We start from the raw sequence: 22,855 nt of genomic DNA on the forward strand, positions 1-22,855 counted from the left end.
GAATAAAATATCAAATGAAACAAGAGTTGAATTTGTGTACTCTTTCCACCAGCGTCAAAATAAATGCACACATTTATTACAATATTTGATTATTTATTCACAGTTGGTAGAAAAATGATGGTAACTACCCAGATTTCGGCATAAATTCATCAAACCAAAAGACAGTCTGGCTGAAACTGATACCATTACTAACAATTGTATGTTTTGTAGGACACATATAAACATTCAAAGTGCAGAAGTGAATTCCTACATATGAGCTCAATACATTTTGTAGAAACTTTATTTGGACGTACATTATTTACACTGAATGCGTTGCGGCGCAGAACGGCAGCCGGCTCTCTGCCGAGCAATGTAAAACGCCTTCGTAGCGTTCCTAAAGGGACGATCAAAACTCTTGATTACGTCTGGTGAATGACGAGAGCACGGCGTCAGTGTGGGGGAGGGTGACTCTCCCAATCACATGTTTCTTTAGGAACGCTACGAGGCTTACCTTGCTTTCTTTACAGGCGTTTCACATTGCTCGGCAGAGAGCCGGCCGCCATTCTACGTCACTACGCACTGAATGCGTAATTAACAATGGCGGCGTACGTCCAAATGAAGTTTCTACAAAATGTATTAAATTTGAAATGATTTTTGGAAAATGAATCTCATAGTTATGTTAGTAACAACAAAATACATAATATAGAGCAAACTTGTCATGGCAGTCAGGGTTCCTTTTAAATGTAGTTTTTGAATTTTCCATTCTAAAAAAAAATCAAACACGCCTCACAGCTACATTATTATTTATAGTAGAGTGTCTATTCAAAACAGAGACACTACAGAGTGACAATCACTCGTTTGTTTAGCTCTACCTAATAAATGACCAAGTTGCCAATGCATTTAATAAAATACCAGTGATGACTTTTATTCAATTTGAATAATAAAACGTTCTTAACAAAATGTTCTTTTCACTTTGTTGTCACATGACAACAATCAAAACAGTTGCTGTGAAATTATCTTCTACAAACTCTTAATAAAAAAAAAAATTATAAAATAAACACTTAAACATACTATCAACAATCTCACATTAAATTTGTTCATAACTACAGGTAATTGGTAGCTGATGTTAAGATGGTGGCCAAGGTGTTGGAAGTACAAAAATAGACGACGTGAACAACGCATCTTACATGCATACAAAAATATTTTATAAAAGAAATGAGCCGCTAAAGAAAATCTTCCATCGAATGGCACGTATAAAAACAACATTCAGTTATGTGTGATGTTTCCAAAAACCTCACATCACATGTGGCGACACCGCTGCCTCAAAAGAGCCCTGGTGTGATCGCGATTGTTCATTTGCGTCCAAGCAACAACGTTGAGACTTCACAGACGAACGCGCCTCATGCGTTCATGTTGTCTCGTGCCTTCTCCACACTGCGGATCAACATTTGGAACGTGGGCCTTTGTCCCGGGTCACCGCACCAGCACTCGGTCATCATCTGGTGCATCTGAGAAAGTGAAAGCTGTCTTTAATTCTTTTTCTCTAGTCTGAACGCTTGGAGTGTAGACTCGATATGTCCATAAAGTTCTAATAAATGGCAGTGTTAATGAAGTAGCAATTTTTTCTAGCCAATTAAATTGGCGATTAATGAAGCGGCCATTTTGGGGCCATTTGTTCAAATATGAACTGAGATTGTGCTGACCTCCTTCGGGCAATTATCGGGCACAGGCAAGCGATATCCTTGTTTCAGCAGGTCGATCAAATGATAAACGATCATCTGTCCTTGTTTGTCGTTTCCCATCTGCTCCATAAACACCTGAAACAAAAGGGAGTCGTGATTAGTAAGAGCCACTTAGTGAATCAAAGTGAAGGACTTCCTTCCCTGCTTTTCGAAGGGAAACGCGGTCAATTAGAAGTGAGTCATGGTTTGGTGTAAAGTAGTGTGAGAAGGTACCGCAGGTGGGCTGTAGCTTTTGTCGCAGTAGGTGAAAAGTTCATAGAGGACCACGCCAAAACTCCAAACATCTGAGGCCACTGAAAACTTGCTTTCTGTAAGTGACTCTGGGGAATACCTGAAGAAATTATTATAATTTTTTTTAATCATATACAGTACGTGGTCGTGATCCATGACGGTGTCCTGCTTACCAAAAAATGGGGCTTTCTCCGGGCTCTCGCACGGTGTAGTATTCTTTGTCCTGGGGCAGCACTTTGGTCAGCCCAAAGTCGCCAATCTTGACCCTCAGGTCGCTCTCCACCAGAATATTTCGAGTTGCCAGGTCTCTGTGGACGTAACGCTTTGTAGCCAGGTAGTCCATACCCTGCGACCATCGATTGCGTTTTGCACATTTGAATGCAGAGAGGGAAGAACTGTGAACACTTTTGTATTAACTGCCAAAACAAACAGTGTTCCCCTTTACTGATTGCTATTTGTTGATTATATTAGATTTCCTCAAATAGTGGCTGTTCTTATAAATGCCATTCCCTAATTAGTCACTTGGTGGTGTGTCTAAAGGAAACTAAATTCCACCCTTAATATTTCCTATGAGGACAAAATAAACGTGTAAAACCAGTAGTTATCTCCGGACAAAGACGCTATTGTTTGGATTAGACCGCTGAGCCCATTTTAACTTGTGGCTAATCAAAACAGCAGCACCAATGCATTCCAATTTTCACTCGAGATGAACTTTGGAGTCTTGTAAACAAGATCCCATTGCAATATTACAGATAACGTGACATCAGGTGGAGAATTGACTAATGACGAGCCTCACAGTAGAAGCTGACACATTTTGCTCAGCGCAGTTTCATGTGACAAAAATTCAAATACTGTATCCTGTATTTCGACACCTATTTGTGTGCACTATTTCTAGATAAAAAAAAAATCTATCCATTCATCCATTTTTTGAATTGCTTATTTATCTACTGTGATTTGCTGTTCAAAGTGCTCTTTGTGAAATACCCTCACATGCCAAAAGATGGCGCCAAAGCCCTCAAGTGGCCAAAAAGAAAATAAACATGTCCTACCTGAAACAGGCCTAGATATAAGATTTATGATACTAAAGTGCTTTGTGGTGATAGTTTGTGGTATATCTATGGTTTAAATTATTAGTATAGGTAATTATAAACATTTTTAGGGAGCATCAATAATTCATTATTTTTTTTTACTATCATCTTGTTTAACTCATTCACTGCCATTTTAGACGTCAAAAATTCATTTGAACTATTTCTATTAGTTTAACATTTTTTTCCACTTTTGTTAACAAGAGTATGAAAAGCTATCATTTGTTTATTGTACATTTAGAACAGATATAAAATTTGTAATTTATCATGAGTTAACTTGAGTCATGCAATTAATTACAATTTTAATTGCCCGACGCGCCTAATTTTTAATTGTAATTAATTGCATGACTTCAATAGTTAACTCACGATTAATCATAAATGTGATATCTGTTCTAAATGTACAATAAAAAATGTTTTCTAGGTTTTCACACTCTTGTTAACAAAAGCGGAAAACAATTTTAAACTAATAGAAATAGTTCAAATTAATTTTTGACGTCAATAGCCGTCAATGGCAGTGAATGAGTTCATGTTAATCCAAAAATACAAATAGACATCCCCCATCCACTGCTGATTAAATAAACGCTCCCGGGTACTATCTGTGGAAATGTGCTAGTTTAGACAAAAGAATGTGACCCGCACCCTAAATAAGTGGCCCTGTCATGTGCTGTACAAAACAATACGTCACCTTGCAAATCTGTAGCGCATAGAGAAGCAGTTTCTTGAAATCAAAGTGGACTTTGTTTTTGAGGAGATAATCCCTCAAACTTCCGTAGGGAAGATATTCCATAATCAGGCGTAGGTTCTTCCGTCCTGGAAGAGGTAATATTCAAATTAAACGCTCAGCTGGGTAAATTGGCTTCCTTCTTTTTTCCTCTATTATAATCCTGACAGATCTGATCAATTCTATTTGTTGGCAACTTCCTAAAAAAAGAAAAAAGAAATTCTCGGTCGTTCATACCTGCGCTGTAGCACACTCCTTTATATTTGACAATGTTCTCGTGATGGAGAGACTTGAGGATCTCGATCTCGCGTTCAAAGTCCCGGATGTGCTCCGCCGTGCTGTGCTGGAGTTTCTTGACAGCCACCACCTCCCCCGTGCTGTCTTGCAGCGGGTCGTACCGGCACATCTCCACGCTGCCAAAATTCCCCTGCATGGGCGGAAATTTAGATGTGTGAATGGGTATGTGCGTGTGTGTGTGTGTGTGCTTACTAGGGGTGGGTGATATGGCCTAAAAAGGATATCACGATATTTCAAAGAAATTTGCGGTGACGATATTTTTAAATAATTACTGAACAATAGATTTGTGATTATTGCTTCGGAATAATAGCACTTTTATTGCAACACAATATTTAATTTAATATTTAAGCTTTTTTTTTTTTTTTTTTACAATTAAAATGTAAACAAATTTCAAATATAGCAACCATAATGGAATGAAATGGAAATAAAAACAGGCCACTGTTTACCCTGCCAGGTCTTATTGTAACATTACTGCTTAAAGCACATTTACTAAGCAAATACAAAGAAAACGCAAACCTTCAGAAGTCAGTGGCAAATTTCATGAGTCAAGAAAGTCCATTATTTTCTCCTGTGTGGTTGATCCTCGTTTTGTAGAGGCAAAAATGAATACATTTTTTTAACCAATGATAAGGTAGCGGCCAGTTTGTGGCGTCATGCTTTGTACATCGCAGGCAAGTGTATTCTGGAAAAATGTTTTTCCCCTGCGATTGTTTAGGCAGCGGCAACCCTCCTGCGAGCGTTATTTTGCCGTGAATGTCTCTGATTGGTCAAAAAGAGGAGCGAGAAAATGCGTTAGCTTCGCGGCCGGTTAGCATCATAAAGTCATTACCGCTCATGGTAAAATAACCCCCGCGGATTGTTTATCTTGGCCAAATGGACACAAAGACGTATGATGTTACGGATGATGTCATCACGTCAATTTCACGATATTCCACATTTTTACCACCCAAAAAAAAGACACCGGTAATATGGTCGAAGGTATGATTTGGAACACTCCTAGTGCTCACTTTGCCAAGCTGTTTGAGGAAGATGAGGTGTCGCTCCTCAAACTGAGCAGGCTCCTGGCTGTCGGACGCCCACGGGAAGCCAAAGCCTCGCGTCTTGGCAGGCACTATGTCGCTCTCCACCAACAGCTCGTAGTCTGCGCCACAAAATGATGAAGACGATGAGGTATTTTCACAAACGGTAGATTATGGCATTCATTCGCTGAACTGCAAATTGGTGACATGTCAGCTGGAGCCCCCAAGACAGTCACAAGAAGGAGTCATGCTTTACGGATTATAACCAAACTCCTTTCAATTTTGCATGCTCATGTGTGAACAATAGTATCTACAGTGAGGTCATTACAGTTACAGACAATCTCTTGTTCTCCTCGATGGCAATAGCGAAGGGTATATTTGAGTAAGCCAGTTCCTACCTGGGGTAAAGAGACTGTTCAGGTCTCTGATGACCGCTCTGAAGGAGGGTCGATGTGAAGGCTCGTAGTCCATACAACTGTTAATCAGATTGGCCAGCTCGGTCCATTTGGGAGCTGGCAGCTGGTGTCTGTCCTCGTAGAACATCATCTTCTGTGGAGGACAGCACAAACGCAAGGCAAGTAAGAATATCTGACAACCGCAGAAATGGATAAAAGCCCCACCAGATTTCTTCATTTGGCCCATTATCGTTTCATTTATCTTAACTAGGGGTGTCAGGCGATTAAAATATTTAATCATAAATTTGTAATTAATTGCACGACTTCAATAGTTAACTCACGATTAATCACACATTTTATATCTTGTTCTAAATATCCAATAAAATGTCAAAATCAAATATTTCATTTCTAAGTTTTCATACTCTTGGTAACATAAAGTGGAAAAAATTTAAACTAATAGAAGTCATTGATACAGTAATTTAATAATAGTTCATAAAATTGAGTTAAAAAAAAAAGTACTGTACTGTAAAAAACGAGTGTGATATTGATTTGTGTTGAGGTCATTATTTTGCCACTAGATGGCATAATTGCATTTGTAAGACAGTGGCAGCTCAGTGCATTTTTCTTTTCATATTAAGAGCTATCTAATCTTTAACATGAAGTATTTGTGAAATTCTGCACATTTTTAAAATTGTTAAATAGAACTTGACCCCAGTCTCCACAAATGTCTGCATTATTATTAAATTCATTACTGCTAAATTTTGACGTGGACGTGTCTGCTGCGTTGCAACCGGAATTCCCGTAGTACAGGCTTTCCAAGTAAGGGCCGATCATTAATAGCGCGTTAAAAAATTTCTGCCATTGACGGCTATAGACGTCAAAAATTCATTTGAACTATTTCTATTAGTTTAACGTTTTTTTTCCACTTTTGTTAACAAGAGTGTGAAAACCTAGAATTTTTTTTATTGTACATTTAGAACAGATATAAAATTTGTGATTAATCGTGAGTTAACTAGTCAAGCGATTAATTACAATTACAAAAATGTTATTGCCTGACGCCCCTAATTTTTATTTTTTTAATCTTTTTTAATTTTCAATTGTAATTAATCACATGGCTTCAATAATTTAATCACAATTAATCACAAATTTTATATCTGTTCTAAATGTACAATAAAAACTTTTTTTCAATGTTTTCATACTCTTATTAACAAAAGTAGGAAACATGTCAAATTAATAGAAATAGTTCAAATTAATTTTTGACGTCTATAGCCGTCAATGGCAGTGAATGAGTTAAAGGAACTTTAAATTAACTCAAAACTAACGCACTCATTTTGACACCCCGAATCTTAACATTAAACGTTTTGGAAAATGGACAAAAGACAACTTGGCTGGCTTGTGTGGAGTCATCATACATTCTTGTAAGTGTGTTCCTAAAATGTTGCACTGGCCATCTCAAACACTGAGCAAATTTGTCACCTTGGAGCAGTCGAGGGTGCAGAGTGGTTTATCTCCCCCGCTGCAGATCTCCCACAAGGTGGTGCCGAAGCCCCACTTATCTGTGGCCAAACTCAGATTTTGCTGGTTGTCGATGCATTCCGGGGGCACCCACGGGATACGCTCCACAAGAACTGCGAGTCAAAAGACGGAGATAAGCGCGGAGAAGGTTTGCTGATGTGAGCGTGGAGTCGATTCGAAGACCTTCTTGGGGCAGGACGGTGATGCCGATGCCGGGGTCGCTGAGCTTGATGAAAGGCAGGCTGCCCGTCTTGCGGTCCTCCTTTCGGATCACCAGAACGTTCTTGGCACAAACATTCCCGTGGACGACATTCTTGTCTTCCTGTGTGTGCAAAAAGACTTAGCACTCTTGCGCCGTTGTCACGGCGACCGCAGGTGAGGCTGAGAGATCTTACCAGGTAGTGCATGGCCCAGGCCAGCTGCTTGGCTACCTCCAGCTTCCATGTGATGTTGATGCTACTTTTGTTCTTTTTCAAATACGTGTCCAAAGAGCCAAATTTACCGTACTCCTGAACCATAATGTCTGAGAAAAAGGGGGGGGGGGTGCTCTGAGTGAGATGGTGCCTGTCCCAGGTGACTTAAGGGAGTCCCAGCCAATCACAGGGCACATATAGACAAGCCACAGTGAAATTTCCCAACTGTAATCAATAACTTGGGAGGCCCATCCTAGAACTTGTGTTTGAATACAGGATGAAGTAGAACAATCGAGTCATGATTACGCGCGTGTGTGATTTGAACTTACTCTCATCTCCGCAAACACACACGCCATAGTTGAGGAGCAAATGCTTGTGGGAGAGCTGGCTCATCATGCTGGCTGCTTCAAAGAATGACTGAAAAACAAGAGAAATCAAGTCAGTGTGGGAACAGGCGAAACAATAGCAGTCAGTCAGTGAGTAAAAAATAAATATAAAATAAAGCTCACCTCTGAGTAACTGCGATGAGCCTTGTCCAGGATTTTGATAGCTACGTTAATCTGATGAATCTCCCCGTAGTCTCCGAGCTCTTTCCTCACGCCGGAGAACAGCTTGGTGAACGTACCCTGGCCAAGACTCTCACTCTAAAATGGTAAGCAACACTTAAGTACTTTGACAAGGAGAGAGGTGAGTTTAGATGCTAACCAATGATGGCTAATGTTGCTAACTCTAAATGCTCAATCTGATCTGACTAACTGAATTGGTTCTTATTAGTGTCGTTTCTGTCACAAAAAGTCACAAGAAGCAACGAGGGATGTCTTACGATGATAAGGTCCTCTTTTCGAATCTTGTGGAAAACCATCTGGCTGATGCTTTTTTGTAGCGAGGGAGACAGAAGAACCTCCGGCCCTTGGTTATTTCGACACACCAGCAGATTGGATTGGTCTGGAGAAGCGTAATGGGACACGCGTTAGGCAAATCCCATCACCAAATTCACATGCCAGACATGCAAAAATGGCAAATTTCAGTAACTAGTGAGCTTTGACTGACGTTTGGAGCTGGGCGGGCAGCACTTGGTCAGATGAAATGTGTATCCGTCGGTGAGGAGCGCCTCCTTCTGGTAGCAGTTGAGAAGTTCCCCGAGCGTGTCGAAGCTTCTCTTGGCACCGCTCAGAACGTATTCTCCTGACTCGCTCCTCGCAATCTGACAGTGCTTGTAGTCCATCATAGCATCATACTGAAGGTCAAAGAGAATGCCGTTCAGCCTGTCATACTACGTCTGCTGAAAGCTGACACCAGATCTGTGTCATGTAAAACCAATTATTATCTAATGGTGGAGTTTATCAAACATCAAGCCTTGCTTCCTGAGAGTCGCTGGCGGCATGCCAAATCAGCCTGTGGGTTTAACAAAGGGGATTATTGATTTTAATGAAACTTGGTGTACTTGTTTGATAGTGATGGAACATCACTAAATCTCAAATTTGAGATCAATTGGATCAGAGCTTTGGGAGCTACGGCCCACCAAATTTGGATGTTTTTCTGAAAAAGCTCCACATTTTAGTAACTTGACCTATAATTTGTCCTTAAAAATGACCTTGTGGACCAATATGACCTTAACTCTTTGATTGCAAAAACATTAAATAACATTTAGTAAACTCCTATGGAGGAGTGCCAAAGACGTTAAAAGACGTTTGTTTCAAAACAGAGGTGAAACTAACCATTTTCTATTGTTGATTACTGAAAACCGGAATAAGGTAGAAACAAACTTTTTTTTTCTGATGAAATCTTTCATTTGGTAGTATGTGTGTTTCCATAGTCCAAACACATAATTTTCTATGGACCTTGAAAGATCAGTCAAAATGCTTAAAATCGGCTGGCACCCACGGCATCCCTTTTCTGAAAACGTCTGGCAGTCAGAGTTAACTCATTCACTCTCAGCCATTTTTTCTTAGCTCCCGGCTAAGTTTGACTGGATTTTGACTGATTTTGCAAGGCCTGCAGAATATTCTGTTCTATTGCGATAAAAACATGGAATTTACCAAAAGAAAGATTACAGTCTCTTCTTTCATCAGAAAAAAAGTATATTTCTATCTGTTTCCATTTTGCAGCAATTAGCATTAGAATATAGCTAAATTTCATCATTATTCACAAATCTGTTTAAAACCCTGGAAAAAAGAGCTTTTTGCAACATGGCCCTGGTTGATCTCTTTTGCGCTTCTATCACCCGCTGGCCGTTTTTATAATAACTACCGCTGCTTCAAGCAGTCTCTTCAGTTCAGAGGCCGCATCAAAGCCTTCTGTGTAGCATTAAAAACAAAACATTTAAAAACAACAACATATAAATATGTTTTTGGGACCATGGTAATATTTAAAATAGAGCATATTTCTATGTTTTGGGAGCAAATGAGTTAAAAAATTTTAATTTAAATAATAATAAATAATTAATTCATAATAATTTACATTTTAAATCTCTCATATAATCTCTAAAACTACAACGGTGTATTAGGGCCACGTATAAATACTTTTTTTGGGAGGGGGGGCTAATATTCTGAGAAAAAACTCACAAATTTACGAGGAAATAAAACTAGTTTATTTGCGACGTTATAAAGTGGCAAATTTGTGAAAGAAAAAAACTCAGACATTTACAAGAAAAAAAACTGGCGGATTAGTTACATTATAAAGTGGCCAATTAGCTAGAAAAAAATTCACATACACATTAACACACAAATACACATAAGCGTATTCAGATGCTTGTGCCAATACTTTTCGGTCGGGTTTTCAAATAAGGAGATAGTAATTGCTTTAGCAGAGATTAACCATATCATATTAAGCATTCAGACTTTGAAGCGCCAACGCAACGATGTTTTGAATCTGCTGTTCTCAGTCATTCACTTGCATTTACATAAAGTCTGATAGCTTCTCATTGGTTAGCGTTAGTCAGCTAACAGGAAGGAAGTGTTGTCGCTGTAGCCTGCTTTGTGTTCCATTATCACCAACGGATCCTCACGTTAGCTCCTGGCGGACAAAGGCAGCACCTCGTCCTCACTATAGCTATGTTACCTCTCGTACATTTATGATTTTTTTTTTCTCGCCAATCTCCTTTTTTTCTCTCGGAATATTACACCCTCTCTAATATGCTGCCGTGCTCAAACATTTAAGGGCTTCAGAGATTTAAAAAAAATATATATTTTTTTTACCATAACGGACTGTCTGACACATTCAAGTCCTACAGCTAATGTATTATTACTTGACAAGTGTCTAATGGCCTTGCACAATCAATCATCCACACATACAAATAATCAAGTCACATGAGAGCTTTAAAGAAGTGCGTACCCCCACCACAAAGGACATAAAGAACTTGTCATAGTCTCTGGGGCTGCAGCGCAGCATGTACAGGCCCTGGCGGTTGCCGGCACGACGCAGCTTAGCGATTGTGAACTCCATCCTGTGACCAGAGAGACACATTATGCCTTCACATGTTGGGGGGTAATGTGTGAAATATTAGTATTCTACTCACGACAAAGGGCCATGACAGTGGCTTTGAATGCCTTCCAGAAGCCTTGGAGGGGTGACTTCTTTGCAAAGATAACTATGTGCATCTGCCACGAGTCTGTAATATCCGTCCACTAATGATACAAATGACAGCGCCTCCGAGAGAGATTGAAACTCCAGCTCCTAAATTGACAAAGAACAGATCCCAATTTTTTAATCATGAGCGTATAATTTTAGATGCCCCTCTGAAGTCGTTCTATTAACAGCACCTCAAGACTGGGAAACAGAAAAACATGACTAGTTTGTACCCCAGACTGAGATTCAAAAGATTAGCTTGCCTTTGAGATAATGACGATGTTACGAAAGACATGCATGAGACCAGATAATCAGATTTTGTCTGAATATATTCTAAATATCCCCCCAACGGGGAAGTATGTTCATTCAGTGGTCAAACAAAGAAACATTCAAAAAGAATGTTAGTTTCTGTAATGACCTTTGGATGAGCAGACATTCCTTAACTCATTCACTGCCATTGACGGCTATAGACGTCAACAATTAATTTCTATTAGTTTAACATTTTTTTCCCCTTTTGTTAACAAGAGTATGAAAACCTAGATTTTTTAAAATTGTACATTTAGAACAGATATCAAATTTGTAATTAATCGTGAGTTAACTAGTGAAGTCATGCGATTAATTACGATTAAAAATTGTAATCGCCTGACGCCCCTAATTTTTAATAATCTTTTCTCTCCTTTTTTTTATCGCGTCAGGCGATTAATTTTTTTAACTGTAATTAGTTGCATGACTTCAATAGTTAATCACACATTTTATATCTGTATTTTATATCTATAATTTCATACTCTTGTTAACAAAAGTGGAAAAAAATTCGAATTTTTGACGTCTATAGCCGTCAATGGCAGTGAATTAGTTAATAGTGTTTGTTTTTCACATTGCTGCTTATATAAACAACAAAAAAAATGTGTAGTGAAGTAGACAGGAAGTGTGTACTGTACCAGGATGTGGTGGTCTTGTCTCGTGAGAGTAACAATGCGGCTCTCCACTGAGCCTTCCTTATTGGCCTGCTTAATGCTGATGTCTATCACCTCTTGGAAATCACAATATGTCTGCAGCTCCTAAAACACGCAAATCATTCAGGCCACCGTTGGAAAATTAGTCATAACGATGATCTCCTAAAGCTCCATTTGAGAGCGTGTGACACATTGCAAGTCACTTCGATTATGCAAATATTATACGTTTCCATGGCAACACAAAAGCCATCTCCTTTTCATCTTCCTTACCTCCTCTGCTCCCTCCGTTTTCCCATTTGACCACTGAATGCCCTTGCTGCCCTCGACGACGATGGTAACATCACGTGCCGACAGGTCCGTCACGTGGAAGCGCTCCAAGTAGAGCGACGGAAGCAGGATCTCCAAGCTCATCAGATACTTGAGGCGAAGTTTACACACCGTGGCCTTTAACTCGGTGAACTGCTGGATGAACCTCTTGAACCGGAATCGGATGCGCTTGCGGGTCAAGATGTTGTATTCCTGGATGCGACTTCGCATGCAGCTCGGCAGGAACGATTTGTAGCTGAGCCGCACATTTTTTCCCCCAGAGACGTTATTGTCGGAAACGTTAGCCTAAATTCAAACTGTCAACCTACCTGGTATCATTGTATATGCGCACAGGTGACTGACCACTCTCTTTAGCCAGACGCATCATGTCGAGTACCGCCATGCCCAGACACTCCTCCTGGTCTTCGTGACCCATTGGGATGACAACCCTACCGTTTAGGAAGTCACTGCGCCACTGCCAAGGGAAACATCACTTTTAGGAAAACCAAGAATCTGTTTGTCGTGATTGGTCATGCAATGAAAATGGAAGCGAAACAACGTCGGCTAGTTTGCTGTCCAAAGAATACCAAATAAGGGAAGTTGAGCTATGCTTCACACAGACTACAATGGGCGGTGTTATTCCGTTTAGAACATTCAAAGACACACCCGTCCCTTCAGATCATTTTGTCTATCTTCAATCAGGCAAACTTAGTTAAATGGCCTTCGGAAGTCACTGTCCCAATTACATATTTAGCCAACAGAATCTAATGTATGTGTATAGATTGAAATTCTGGATGTTTTTAATAATTTGCTTAGATACACAAATAAACCTGCTTTGCTAAAATTGATGGCTGTACTGCTTTGTTGTGCTTAAGGAAGCGCTGTAAAACCATTGTGGTAGATTGCGTGAAGATTAACATCCGCCTAGTACACAAAGTTAGTCAGCTCATAGTTTGATTTGCATCACTCATGGCTCTAAGATCTTTGAAAAAGAGTTTGCGAAGATGACCTCTTAGACAGCCTTTGGCTTTTGTTGAGTATGGACCAGGGGTCAGCAACCTTTCCTGTCAAAAGAGCAATTTTAGGCCAAATAAATAAAAACAAAATCTGTCTGGATTCCTTTGATGAAGGACACGGTGTGTTATTGTTAAGTCGAATGTACTGAGAGCCAATTAGAGTTGCACTATAACGGAAAAATATGCAGCATCCAATACTTTGAGATGCATTTTCTTCTACCTTTCATCTTCCTTTTTATATATATATATATATATATATATATATATATATATTTGTGTTAATTTTTCATGCTTCGTTTTTTAATAATTTTTTAGATTTTCTGCTTTTCAGTCAAATTTCTGACATTTTTGGCAATTTGGTAACATATTATGGTAATTTTCTGCTTTATTCCTTTTTTGGACATGTTATGGCTATTTTTTATTTTTTTTTCCTGCCTTTTCTTAAATAAATTTTCTGACTATTTTGGCAATTTGGAAGACATTTTGTGTTAATTTTCAGGATTTCTTCTTTTGTTTTTGGATATTTATTTTATAGTTACTTTTTAAACGTTTTCTACCTTTTTTATTCATTTGTCTGACATTTTTGGCAATTATTAATTTTCTGCTTTTTCTCTTCCTTTTAGCACATTTTATGGTCACTCTCTGGACATTTTAAACTTTTTCATCTACCTTTGGTCTCTCTTTTTCTGACAATTAAAAACATTGGACTGACTTTTTTTTATATTATTATTATTATATTTTTTTAATCTAAATAAATAATCCATCTATTTTCTGAACCGCTTATCCTCACGAGGGTCGCGGGCATGCTGCAGCCGCAGTCGCAGCTGACAATGGGCAGGAGGCGGGGTACTGGTCAGCAGCCAATCGCAGTCTTTTAAATAATATTTCATCTAAAAAATAAAAATATGTAAAATAATAATAATAATTATTATTATTATTAATTTCCCCCAAAAAATTTTAGATACACAGCGAGCCACAGGAGGGACTAAAGGGCCACTTAAGGCTTCAGAGCCACAGATTGCAGACCCCTGGTATAGACATATGTTTATGTGCAACGGTTTATGATTGCAACATAAGGTACAGTAACAAACCAACTTGACCAAAGCAGTGTTTGGTAAATCAAGCGAGATGTCATTTTTGTTTGTTTTTCCTCAAACTACCGCTAGTCATTTTGGAGACGTGAAGATTCCAAAAAACAGCAACGATATAATAAATAATAATTTTTTTATGTGTTAACAAAATAATTGTTTTGTGTGTATCATCCTTCCAACCTTCTGTCATAGTGGAACAGCACCGAAAGAGAAGTCCTTCATTTAGTTGATTAATAATTGATGACTTGATGTCATCTGTTTACAGTATTTGTCTGTTAGCCAAAACTAATTGCGCCACGCCGTAACATGGCTCAACACGCAGACAAAGAGACGATGACATCACTTTATTCAGTCTGCCTCGACAGCAATCATATTACAAAGCCATTTCCTGTGTACGACTTCCAAGAGAAAAATGTCAGAATGGTTGGCTAATCATATTTGAGCGCAACTGAGATTTTTCATCTCAGCTCTTTAGCAACTCAAAGGAAATGACAATGTGAGAGTGACGTAAGTACTTCCAACTAACCTGGAAAAATGTATAGGCCATGACACACTCATCCATCACAGGGCTCTCCATGCCCTTGTTTAGCCCGTAGCGGTGAGCATACGAGGAATTGCCACCGTTGTACCAGCCAGGAAAGTAAAACCTGGTCGGAGGTGTGAGCAAGCAAAGCGTCATGATCTGAAGTGCATACAGGAGAATGAACACTAATCAACGTAATTGTAGACCTGATTCTGAAGTGCAGGCGCTCGCTGGCCTCTTGGTGCACTTTGAAGACGTGATTTGCTGGGAACCACAGCCGGTCACTTTCCCTCATCAGGCTGAACAAGTTGAAATGCAATGGTGCAATACCTGCGAGGAATGATTTGTCAGGCAAGACTTGATAGGGGGCGGGTCATTAAAGCTTGCTTGTTTAAAATACAACAAACAGAGTTAGGAGTGGAGGCAACCCGCCTCTCTTATGACTCAGATACTAACTAAAAGAAAAAAGTTGTTCTTCTGAATCCTCCCCCCCCCCCATTCTGTGTCAATGCTAAACATTGTCTGCTTTTAGAGGCAGTGTAAAAGGGGCGTATGATGACTCAAATTGGTGAACAAAATCCAAATCTATTTTAAGATTCAAATGCTGTGTTGAACAAGCACATATTAAATACAAACTACTCAAAACTCACAAATTGTCACCCGTGTCTTTTGTTTGTCATTGTAACAATCAGTCTAACGTAATGTAGAAAGTTGTGGAGTCAGGTTATTCGGAGACCAAAGACTTTCTTAACAGGAAGTGAGCAACATGCGGACCATGAGAACGCTGCCTGCGAGGAAGCGCACTCGACCACAAGCGGAAGTCGAGGCGCTAACCTACATATTAGTTCTGCCATGCATTATTACTTACAGCATGAATGACCACAAAAAGTGTCTTAAATTGGGATTACATGGCATTGTTTCAATGTGCAATAGATTGAGTTTGTCCTGTCAAGTATTTGTGTCTTGACCCCCTCTGAGCTTTAGTTCAGGATTGTGGAATTTTTACACAGTGAGTTTTTTTTAACCTTCATTGACCTGCAGACAGGTAATTTAGTGCCATTTCTTTCTTTCCCCTGGGCGTTATTTGACCATTTTTTGGCTTTTTGTTGGTTCTGACCAAGCCATTTCAAAATAAAATAACGCCCAGGGGTTAATTTCTTCTGTATCGGTCTATGCATCTATAGCCGTCAATGGCAGTGAATGAGTTCAAATGTTCCTTTGTTATATTTTTTTCCATTGGATTTATGTGACTTTGGCATGAACCACACATTGCTATACTAAGTGATTAACTCTTTGACTGCCATGGACGTTAAAAGACGTCAAGTAAAAACCTACGGAGGGCCGCCAATGACGTTAAAAGAAGTCATCCAATTTTTTTTTTTTGAAACGGGTGGAGGAAAGCCTTGGCCAGCTGTGGTGAAAGTTTCAAGCAGATCTAGTTAGCCTAATGACTATTTTTGGCCCCTAGATGGCAGCAATGACTCTCTTTTGACAAGATTGGGGAGGTGTCAGTAGAAGACGTGAGGCGGAGCTAGAGGGGACAATGGCTGGGGAAGGGAAGAGAACATGGTGACCGGTTGCAAGCAGCTCACGCTTGAGCAGTTTTTTTCAAAGACGAAAAGCATCGACCAACGCTATAGAGCACATTGATGACGACGATGATCATCATCGATGATGATGATGGTGACTCCGAGGTTGGAAGCATTGACGCGGCAGTAGAAGACGTGAGGCGGAGCTAGATGGCTGAAGAAGCGAACAATGGCGACTGGTTGCAAGCAGCTCACACTTGGGAATTTTTTTTCAAAGACGAAAGGCATCGACCAACGCTAAAGAGCACATTGATGACGACGATGATCATCATCATCGATGATGATGATGGTGACTCCGAGGTTGACGCTGAAGTTGGAAGCGTTGACGCGGCGGCTATGACGACGTCATAAAGGTTCACGGGCTAGCGATGCTAACACCGGAAAACGCGGAGCACAACCGAGCACTTCTGCACAGGCGGACGTTCAATCGGACGACGAAGAGTGCCCCGAGTCCAATGCATATTCATCGGAGGAGTGGGTACAGTCTGCTACTTGCTATTCCCCGGAAAAAAAGGCCGTCAAGAAAGTGTAACGTCTGCACGCGAAAGTGACAATCTGCAGTGAAACTACTCTGTTGTGCAAATCCTGCTCCCTCTCCTTGCACGCAGGGCAGTGTTACAAAAAGAAAAACTGTAATTGAAACATCCACATAATTGTAAATAGTACCACAGTTGCACACATTTGTAAATAGTTTGCAAAATTGTTTTGTCAAATTGTTACACTGTTGAATGGAAATAAACGTATTTTGCAATCTAAAAACACTTTTTCATTGTTGGTGATAGCGTTTTACAGAAGTAAAGCACTATTTAGGTGTTTGTGGCATCATTCATGGACAAAAAGAAGTGTACAATTCACTAGAGTGCATGAAATAACATCGTTTCACAAAAAAGCTCTTTTTCTCCGCTTTTTGTTTCAAAACAGAGCATTTCGGTGAAACAAACCATTTTCTATTGTTAATTACTGAAGAACGGAATAAGGTAGAAACAAACTTTTTTTTCTGATGAAAGATGAGAGTTCAATCTTTCATTTGGTAGTATGTGTGTTTCCATAGTCCAAACACAACATTTTCTGTGGACCTTGAAATATCAGTCAAAATGCTTAAATCGGCTGGCACTGGCGACATCCCGTTTCTGAAAACGTTTGGCAGTCAAAGAGTTAAAAATATTTTTAAAAAATGTTATCAGTTTTAATGTCCACAAGTTATTTCATAGTTCTTCATTTTGATCACATATTTTATATTTTCATAATTATATTGAACTTTTTTTTTTCTATGAGTTTCTTTGTCTTACATCAAATCACGTCTCAAAGCATATTCCTGTGTTTGTCCTGAGACTAATTGTTGAGTCCAGTCCAGGATATATTCTGCCTCCGGCTTCATCATAGCCATGACCTTAAATAACATATGCGGTGGATAGAAATCTGTAGCTAGAAATCAGAAGATTGTAGATTGCAAAGCTTAAGTATCAAAGCAAGTTTTTCATTATGACTCACCACATGTTTTGGCCGCAAGGATGCAAAGCTCCTCTGCTACATACTCGCCGGGCGGGTATGTGAGCACGTGCTCCTCCCCTCCGTCACCCCTCCCCACATAGTAAAGGTGGACACTTAGGCATGTGCTATTCTGTTTTGGCTCCGGTCCAGGAGGCGTCGTGCAGTCTGGTGGGAGGCCATTACGATGTGCTGTGGCGCAGGTGGCCGATGGGTTCATGTTGTTCACCAGAAACCACCGCCAGCATTCACCTGGCAGACGGGAAACACAAGGAAAGAATGTTTGCTAGGGTCTTGGTTTCCCTGCTAAAGCTGCTGCCCCTGCAACCCGACCCTGGATTAAGCGGTAGATAATGGATGGATGGTACAAAAAAAGGGTGTTGTAACAAAATAAGAAATGCTTGCAATAACTCAATGCTATTTACTACATGACCATTTTAAATTGTTGTGCAGAAATAACCAAGAATCATAAAAGGTGATGGACATAATTTGTTTTTGTGGGCCACATGTTGTCCCCCAGGCCTTGAGTTTGGCACCTGTGTTAGATGTTTAAAGTTCCTCCAGGTGCTTTGTACTTTGTCCCGGTCCCTTGTTATAGGGTTTCGGCAGAAAGGAAAATACTGTACTCCCTAACCTTGCCAAATGAGGACGTTGGTTGCGCATATACGGGATTATATTTCATTCCAGAGTCCAGAAGGCTGGTAGCTAGTTAGCTTCTGATGTGAGAAGCTAATTTAGCAATCTACACTCTGTGCTCCTGACAAACATTACAGACAGACAGTCACAGAAGATTAAAATATTTGTAAAACAGCACAGCCAGTGTCCAACAACTGCCGGGACCGAGCAAAAATGGTTGAATAATGGTGAGTGCATTGTTTTATTTACAGCTGTTGAACTGTAAAAGAAGATAGATTTAGCATGAGCTACAGTAATGACACAACTGAATTGACTAGCGATTAAATATGTTAAAGTTGTTGGTGACATTTTATTGTATTATTTGATCGCCTTCCTTCAGCAAAATGTCTCTAAAAGCCAAAGCAAAACACATTCACTGACCGAAATGAAGTCGAAGGAGACGCGCTGACTGATCGAGTGATCTGCTGACACTATGATTCCTGTTTTATGACGAACTGTGACTTGCACACAACCTCAAAATTATTTCAACAGCGAGGCTGAAAAGATGAATATTTGATGCACATTTCAGCTGTTATGTCCAGGGAGGCCTACATTTAAATTATACAACTAAGAACACCTTTTGTTAAAATTTCATGTGAGCAAAGGTATGGCGACTGACAAGTGCATTTTGTGTCCCCTTCACTGACAGACAATCAATGCCAGCGATCATTTGGAATGACCAGATCTCCAGACTAACTGTAATTTAATCAACATGAAATTTTAGGGGCACAAGAAAATGTAAGGATGCATAGTGCAAGTGAAATTTCAAAGTAAGTAAACATTCCCTCCAATCTCAACGTATTACTAATAAATGGTCTGAAGTAGGGATGCACCGATCGATTGGCCTGCCGATTTATCGGCCCCGATTTCCTTAATTTTGGAAGATCGGTGACCAGCCGATCCCTTAAAAATTATCTGATCTTTTCCACCAATCTCATCTCCCTCCCAAAATATCTGAAAAAGTCAGCTGCTGTCCTGTTCTGCTGAGATGACTAATGGGATTCGAGATTGGAACACTGAAGATATATGTCGCTTGTAATGAAAAAAAAATCGGTATCTGCAAAAATCGGGATCGGCAGGTCAGACTTTTTAAAAGATTGGGGATCGGTAATCGGCCCGAAAATTGTGATTGGTGCACCCCTAGTCTGAAGTGAGGAGAAGTTTCTCAGTAACAAAAAAATATTCAAGAATAATAACAAAAACAAAAAAATACTGGTTGTGCAGTAAAAAAAAAATACTTGCACTATTTAATTTTTTTACAATTTAATTCCACCACTTAGAGGAAATCTAGAGACCTACCACTGTAGTACTAAGTCACAGATATGAACAGGTAGAACCAGGAAAATGGCACCAGTTGTAAAGGGGAAAAAAAAGAAAGAAAAAAAAACACAAGGCCAGAGACGAGACTATTCTCTGGATAATGAGACAAAAAACATTTTTTTACTTTGTGATAGAAACGGTTAAAGCTTCGATAATGTAATGATCTGCTTATGATTCCAAACATGCAAGCTTGTCAAATTCAATTACGTTAAGTCATAATTCCTTCTGGGACGGGTCGTTAATCTTCAACGATGATGTAACACGAATGAATTTAAGTCGACAGAAACGGTTTATCTACCAATTTTAGGAGCAATCCAACAACTGATTTTCATGCAGCAAAAGGGCCCCAAACAACCTAGCAGTTCATTTGGCTTTGGATTGGCCGTCTCCAGTCCAGTCCGTTACGATAGTTTTTTAGGTTTAATCAACTTTTGATGTTAAACCTAAAGTCTACAGCAAAAATAAAGAAGAGTCAGACTCGAGTAGATCATTACAATTCCTTGCACATCTATAGATTAAAGCAAAAGTCCTTGTCAATCAAATCATTTTGAATCAAAAATCGATTCTGAATCTAATCGCAGACTCAAAAATCGGAATCGAATCGATTCGTGAGACATTCATAGATTCCCACCCCTAGTTCACATTACAAGATCCTAATTGAAAAGAAAGGTCAGTCTAGCAGAATATACTGTATTAATTGATAATTTTCTGGATTTATACTGACCAATATAATAGATTGTACTAAGCCCCCTCCATCTCCCACCCGCCCCAATCAGTTAACAAAATATGGTGACGCTTCAGTAATCATTTTACATTCATAGTGTTATTCCTTTTAAAATGAGGAATTTAAGATATTCCTTACTACACAAATGCTTAGTGCAGAGGGGTTGTGATGCGACAAAGTTTCGCGTATGACTTGATGAGGAAGTTGAGGCAGCGCATGTTCAAGAACACGACAAAACACTACCCTTGTGTTGGATGTCCATGTTTACACACCCAAAACATTTATCACACAGTATGCAGGCAAGTTCCGTACTCAAGACTTATCAGAGCCTCCTCGGTTTGCTGTGGTAGGTCGCCGTTATCAGTCGCAACACATTTGAACATTTACTACACTCAAGTCTGCCTCTGGACATTTTGGCTTTCAACTACATACTGTAACTGTGCTGCAGCTGTGACTTTGGCGGATCTGAGCAAAACAGAAAATAGCAATCGTAAAGAAGCCAAAATGTCAGACAGACACATTTTTTCCATCACAGCCAAGGGCCATTTTTGGAAGAAATGGCCTTTTCCTAACTTTACTCATCTGATTTCATGCTTGATGCCTGAGAATAGTGAAATGTTAACAAGTATTTATTTTTATTCATAGTGTAACTTTTAAACAATTTTAAAATGCACTGGACTTTGACTGTCAAAAATATTAAAGCCACAGCATCGCCTCCTATTTAAGTTAAACCATCATTTATCAAAATGTCAGGAATGCTCGTACAAGCTGCAAAGTTTAATAAAAGCTGAATGTACTATCATCTCAATTGTCTTTAGTTTTCGTTTGCACATAGCTGAAAGAAGCGAATGATGATTATTTAAGAGGAGCTGAACCTCCTGAAACTCCTGCCACCCCAGGTAAAATTGTCTAGAGCCGCCACTGGTCCAGAGGCAAGTGACGTCATAGGAAAACTATTACACCATTGCCCTACTGTCCACTATATAAGAATCCCGATGAGTTCTGACTCCTAACGCAGTTAAGCACCCGGATGTTGGATCACATCCGCAGTAACAATTTGATTGATTTTCACGTTTTTCCATCATCACCGTCACCATACATTGTTTTATTAATATGCACAACTGTCAACCAAACACAAAATTATACCACGTGATCGTTTTTGGAACTTTATATCAACATTGCTCAGCTCGTATACGCACAGGCACACAATAATACAACACTTACTGTCTGTAGTTGTCGAGTTGTCCACACAACTCCGTGATTGGGAGCAACGCTGTTGTACCGACTTTGCTAATATGCTAAAAAATAATAGCTAAAAAACAAAATAGCTAAAATGATCACACTCCTAACGGCTCGCTTGTCTATCTTCGCTTCGAACGCCGACCGTCAAACAGCCGCGCCGCATCTTTACCCCGAAACACAACAACGTTCACCTTAACCGCTGCCGTCCGGCCCAACTGTCAACTGTCAAGAGAGCCAATAGTAAAACACGGGAACTCCTCTTGTCTTGGCAGCCCTCACGAGTGGGGGGAGTCGACAGTCCACGAGCGAACATGACGTTTGTTATTGTGGTCAAGGGCGACCCCTGGTGGAGTTTTATCCCATAGCAGACTGACCTCGGAAGCTTTACCAAAATTTCATCCCTGCCACAAAAAGGAACAATACTACAACATAATGAAAAGAAAACATAACTACCAGCGTAAGCATATTACTCAAATGATTAAAAATATATAAACAAAAAAGAGAGAGAGGGGCGGGGGGGGGGGGGGTCATACTCATATATCATAATTTAAAAAAATATCTACTGTACATTAAAAATGTGTCCGAGCAAGGCAAGCTGCTTGGAGCCCCCAACGCTATGGCCTGACTTGAGCGCCATCTAGTGGCTTTGCTATAAAGAAGAAGAAAAAAGATAGTGGTATGTGGAAAAAAACAAATTAGATGTCTAAATGCACACAATTTTTATGAACACTGGTTTTGGGGGTGACCCAGTTAATTTCTTCGTGGGGCCCAACAGACCCTAGATCAGCGGTGGCCAACCCTGGTCCTCGAGAGCCACAATCCAGCCTGTTTTCCATGTTTCTCTCCCCTAACACACCTGGTTCATGATCAGGATCGTTATTAGGCTTCTGCAAAGCTGCCTGATTAGCTGATCATTAGATTCAGCTGCGCTGCAGGAGGGAAACATGGAAAACAGGCTGGATTG

At 39.8% G+C, this 22,855-nt stretch overlaps 1 protein-coding gene across 1 annotated transcript; it reads right to left on the reverse strand.

Annotated features, from left to right (window-relative positions):
• Window positions 1–72: 72 nt before the first annotated feature.
• On the reverse strand, window positions 73–22,161 carry LOC144033871 (tyrosine-protein kinase JAK2-like). Its single transcript, XM_077542243.1, has 24 exons — window positions 21,874–22,161; window positions 17,934–18,182; window positions 15,060–15,183; window positions 14,857–14,977; window positions 12,553–12,698; window positions 12,188–12,479; window positions 11,903–12,022; window positions 10,915–11,072; window positions 10,731–10,842; window positions 8,448–8,634; window positions 8,221–8,342; window positions 7,907–8,041; window positions 7,727–7,814; window positions 7,380–7,507; window positions 7,168–7,306; window positions 6,946–7,097; window positions 5,473–5,623; window positions 5,063–5,196; window positions 3,996–4,185; window positions 3,723–3,847; window positions 2,126–2,298; window positions 1,935–2,052; window positions 1,683–1,796; window positions 73–1,487 (listed from the first exon to the last, which is right to left on the reverse strand). Exons 2-24 carry the CDS (start codon window positions 18,148–18,150, stop codon window positions 1,380–1,382), a joined length of 3,354 nt encoding a protein of 1,117 aa, XP_077398369.1. The 5' UTR covers window positions 18,151–18,182; window positions 21,874–22,161; the 3' UTR covers window positions 73–1,379.
• Between the last annotated feature and the right edge of the window lie 694 nt (window positions 22,162–22,855).

This window comes from Vanacampus margaritifer, chromosome 14 (assembly GCF_051991255.1).
Source record: "Vanacampus margaritifer isolate UIUO_Vmar chromosome 14, RoL_Vmar_1.0, whole genome shotgun sequence".
Lineage (NCBI taxonomy): Eukaryota > Metazoa > Chordata > Actinopteri > Syngnathiformes > Syngnathidae > Vanacampus > Vanacampus margaritifer.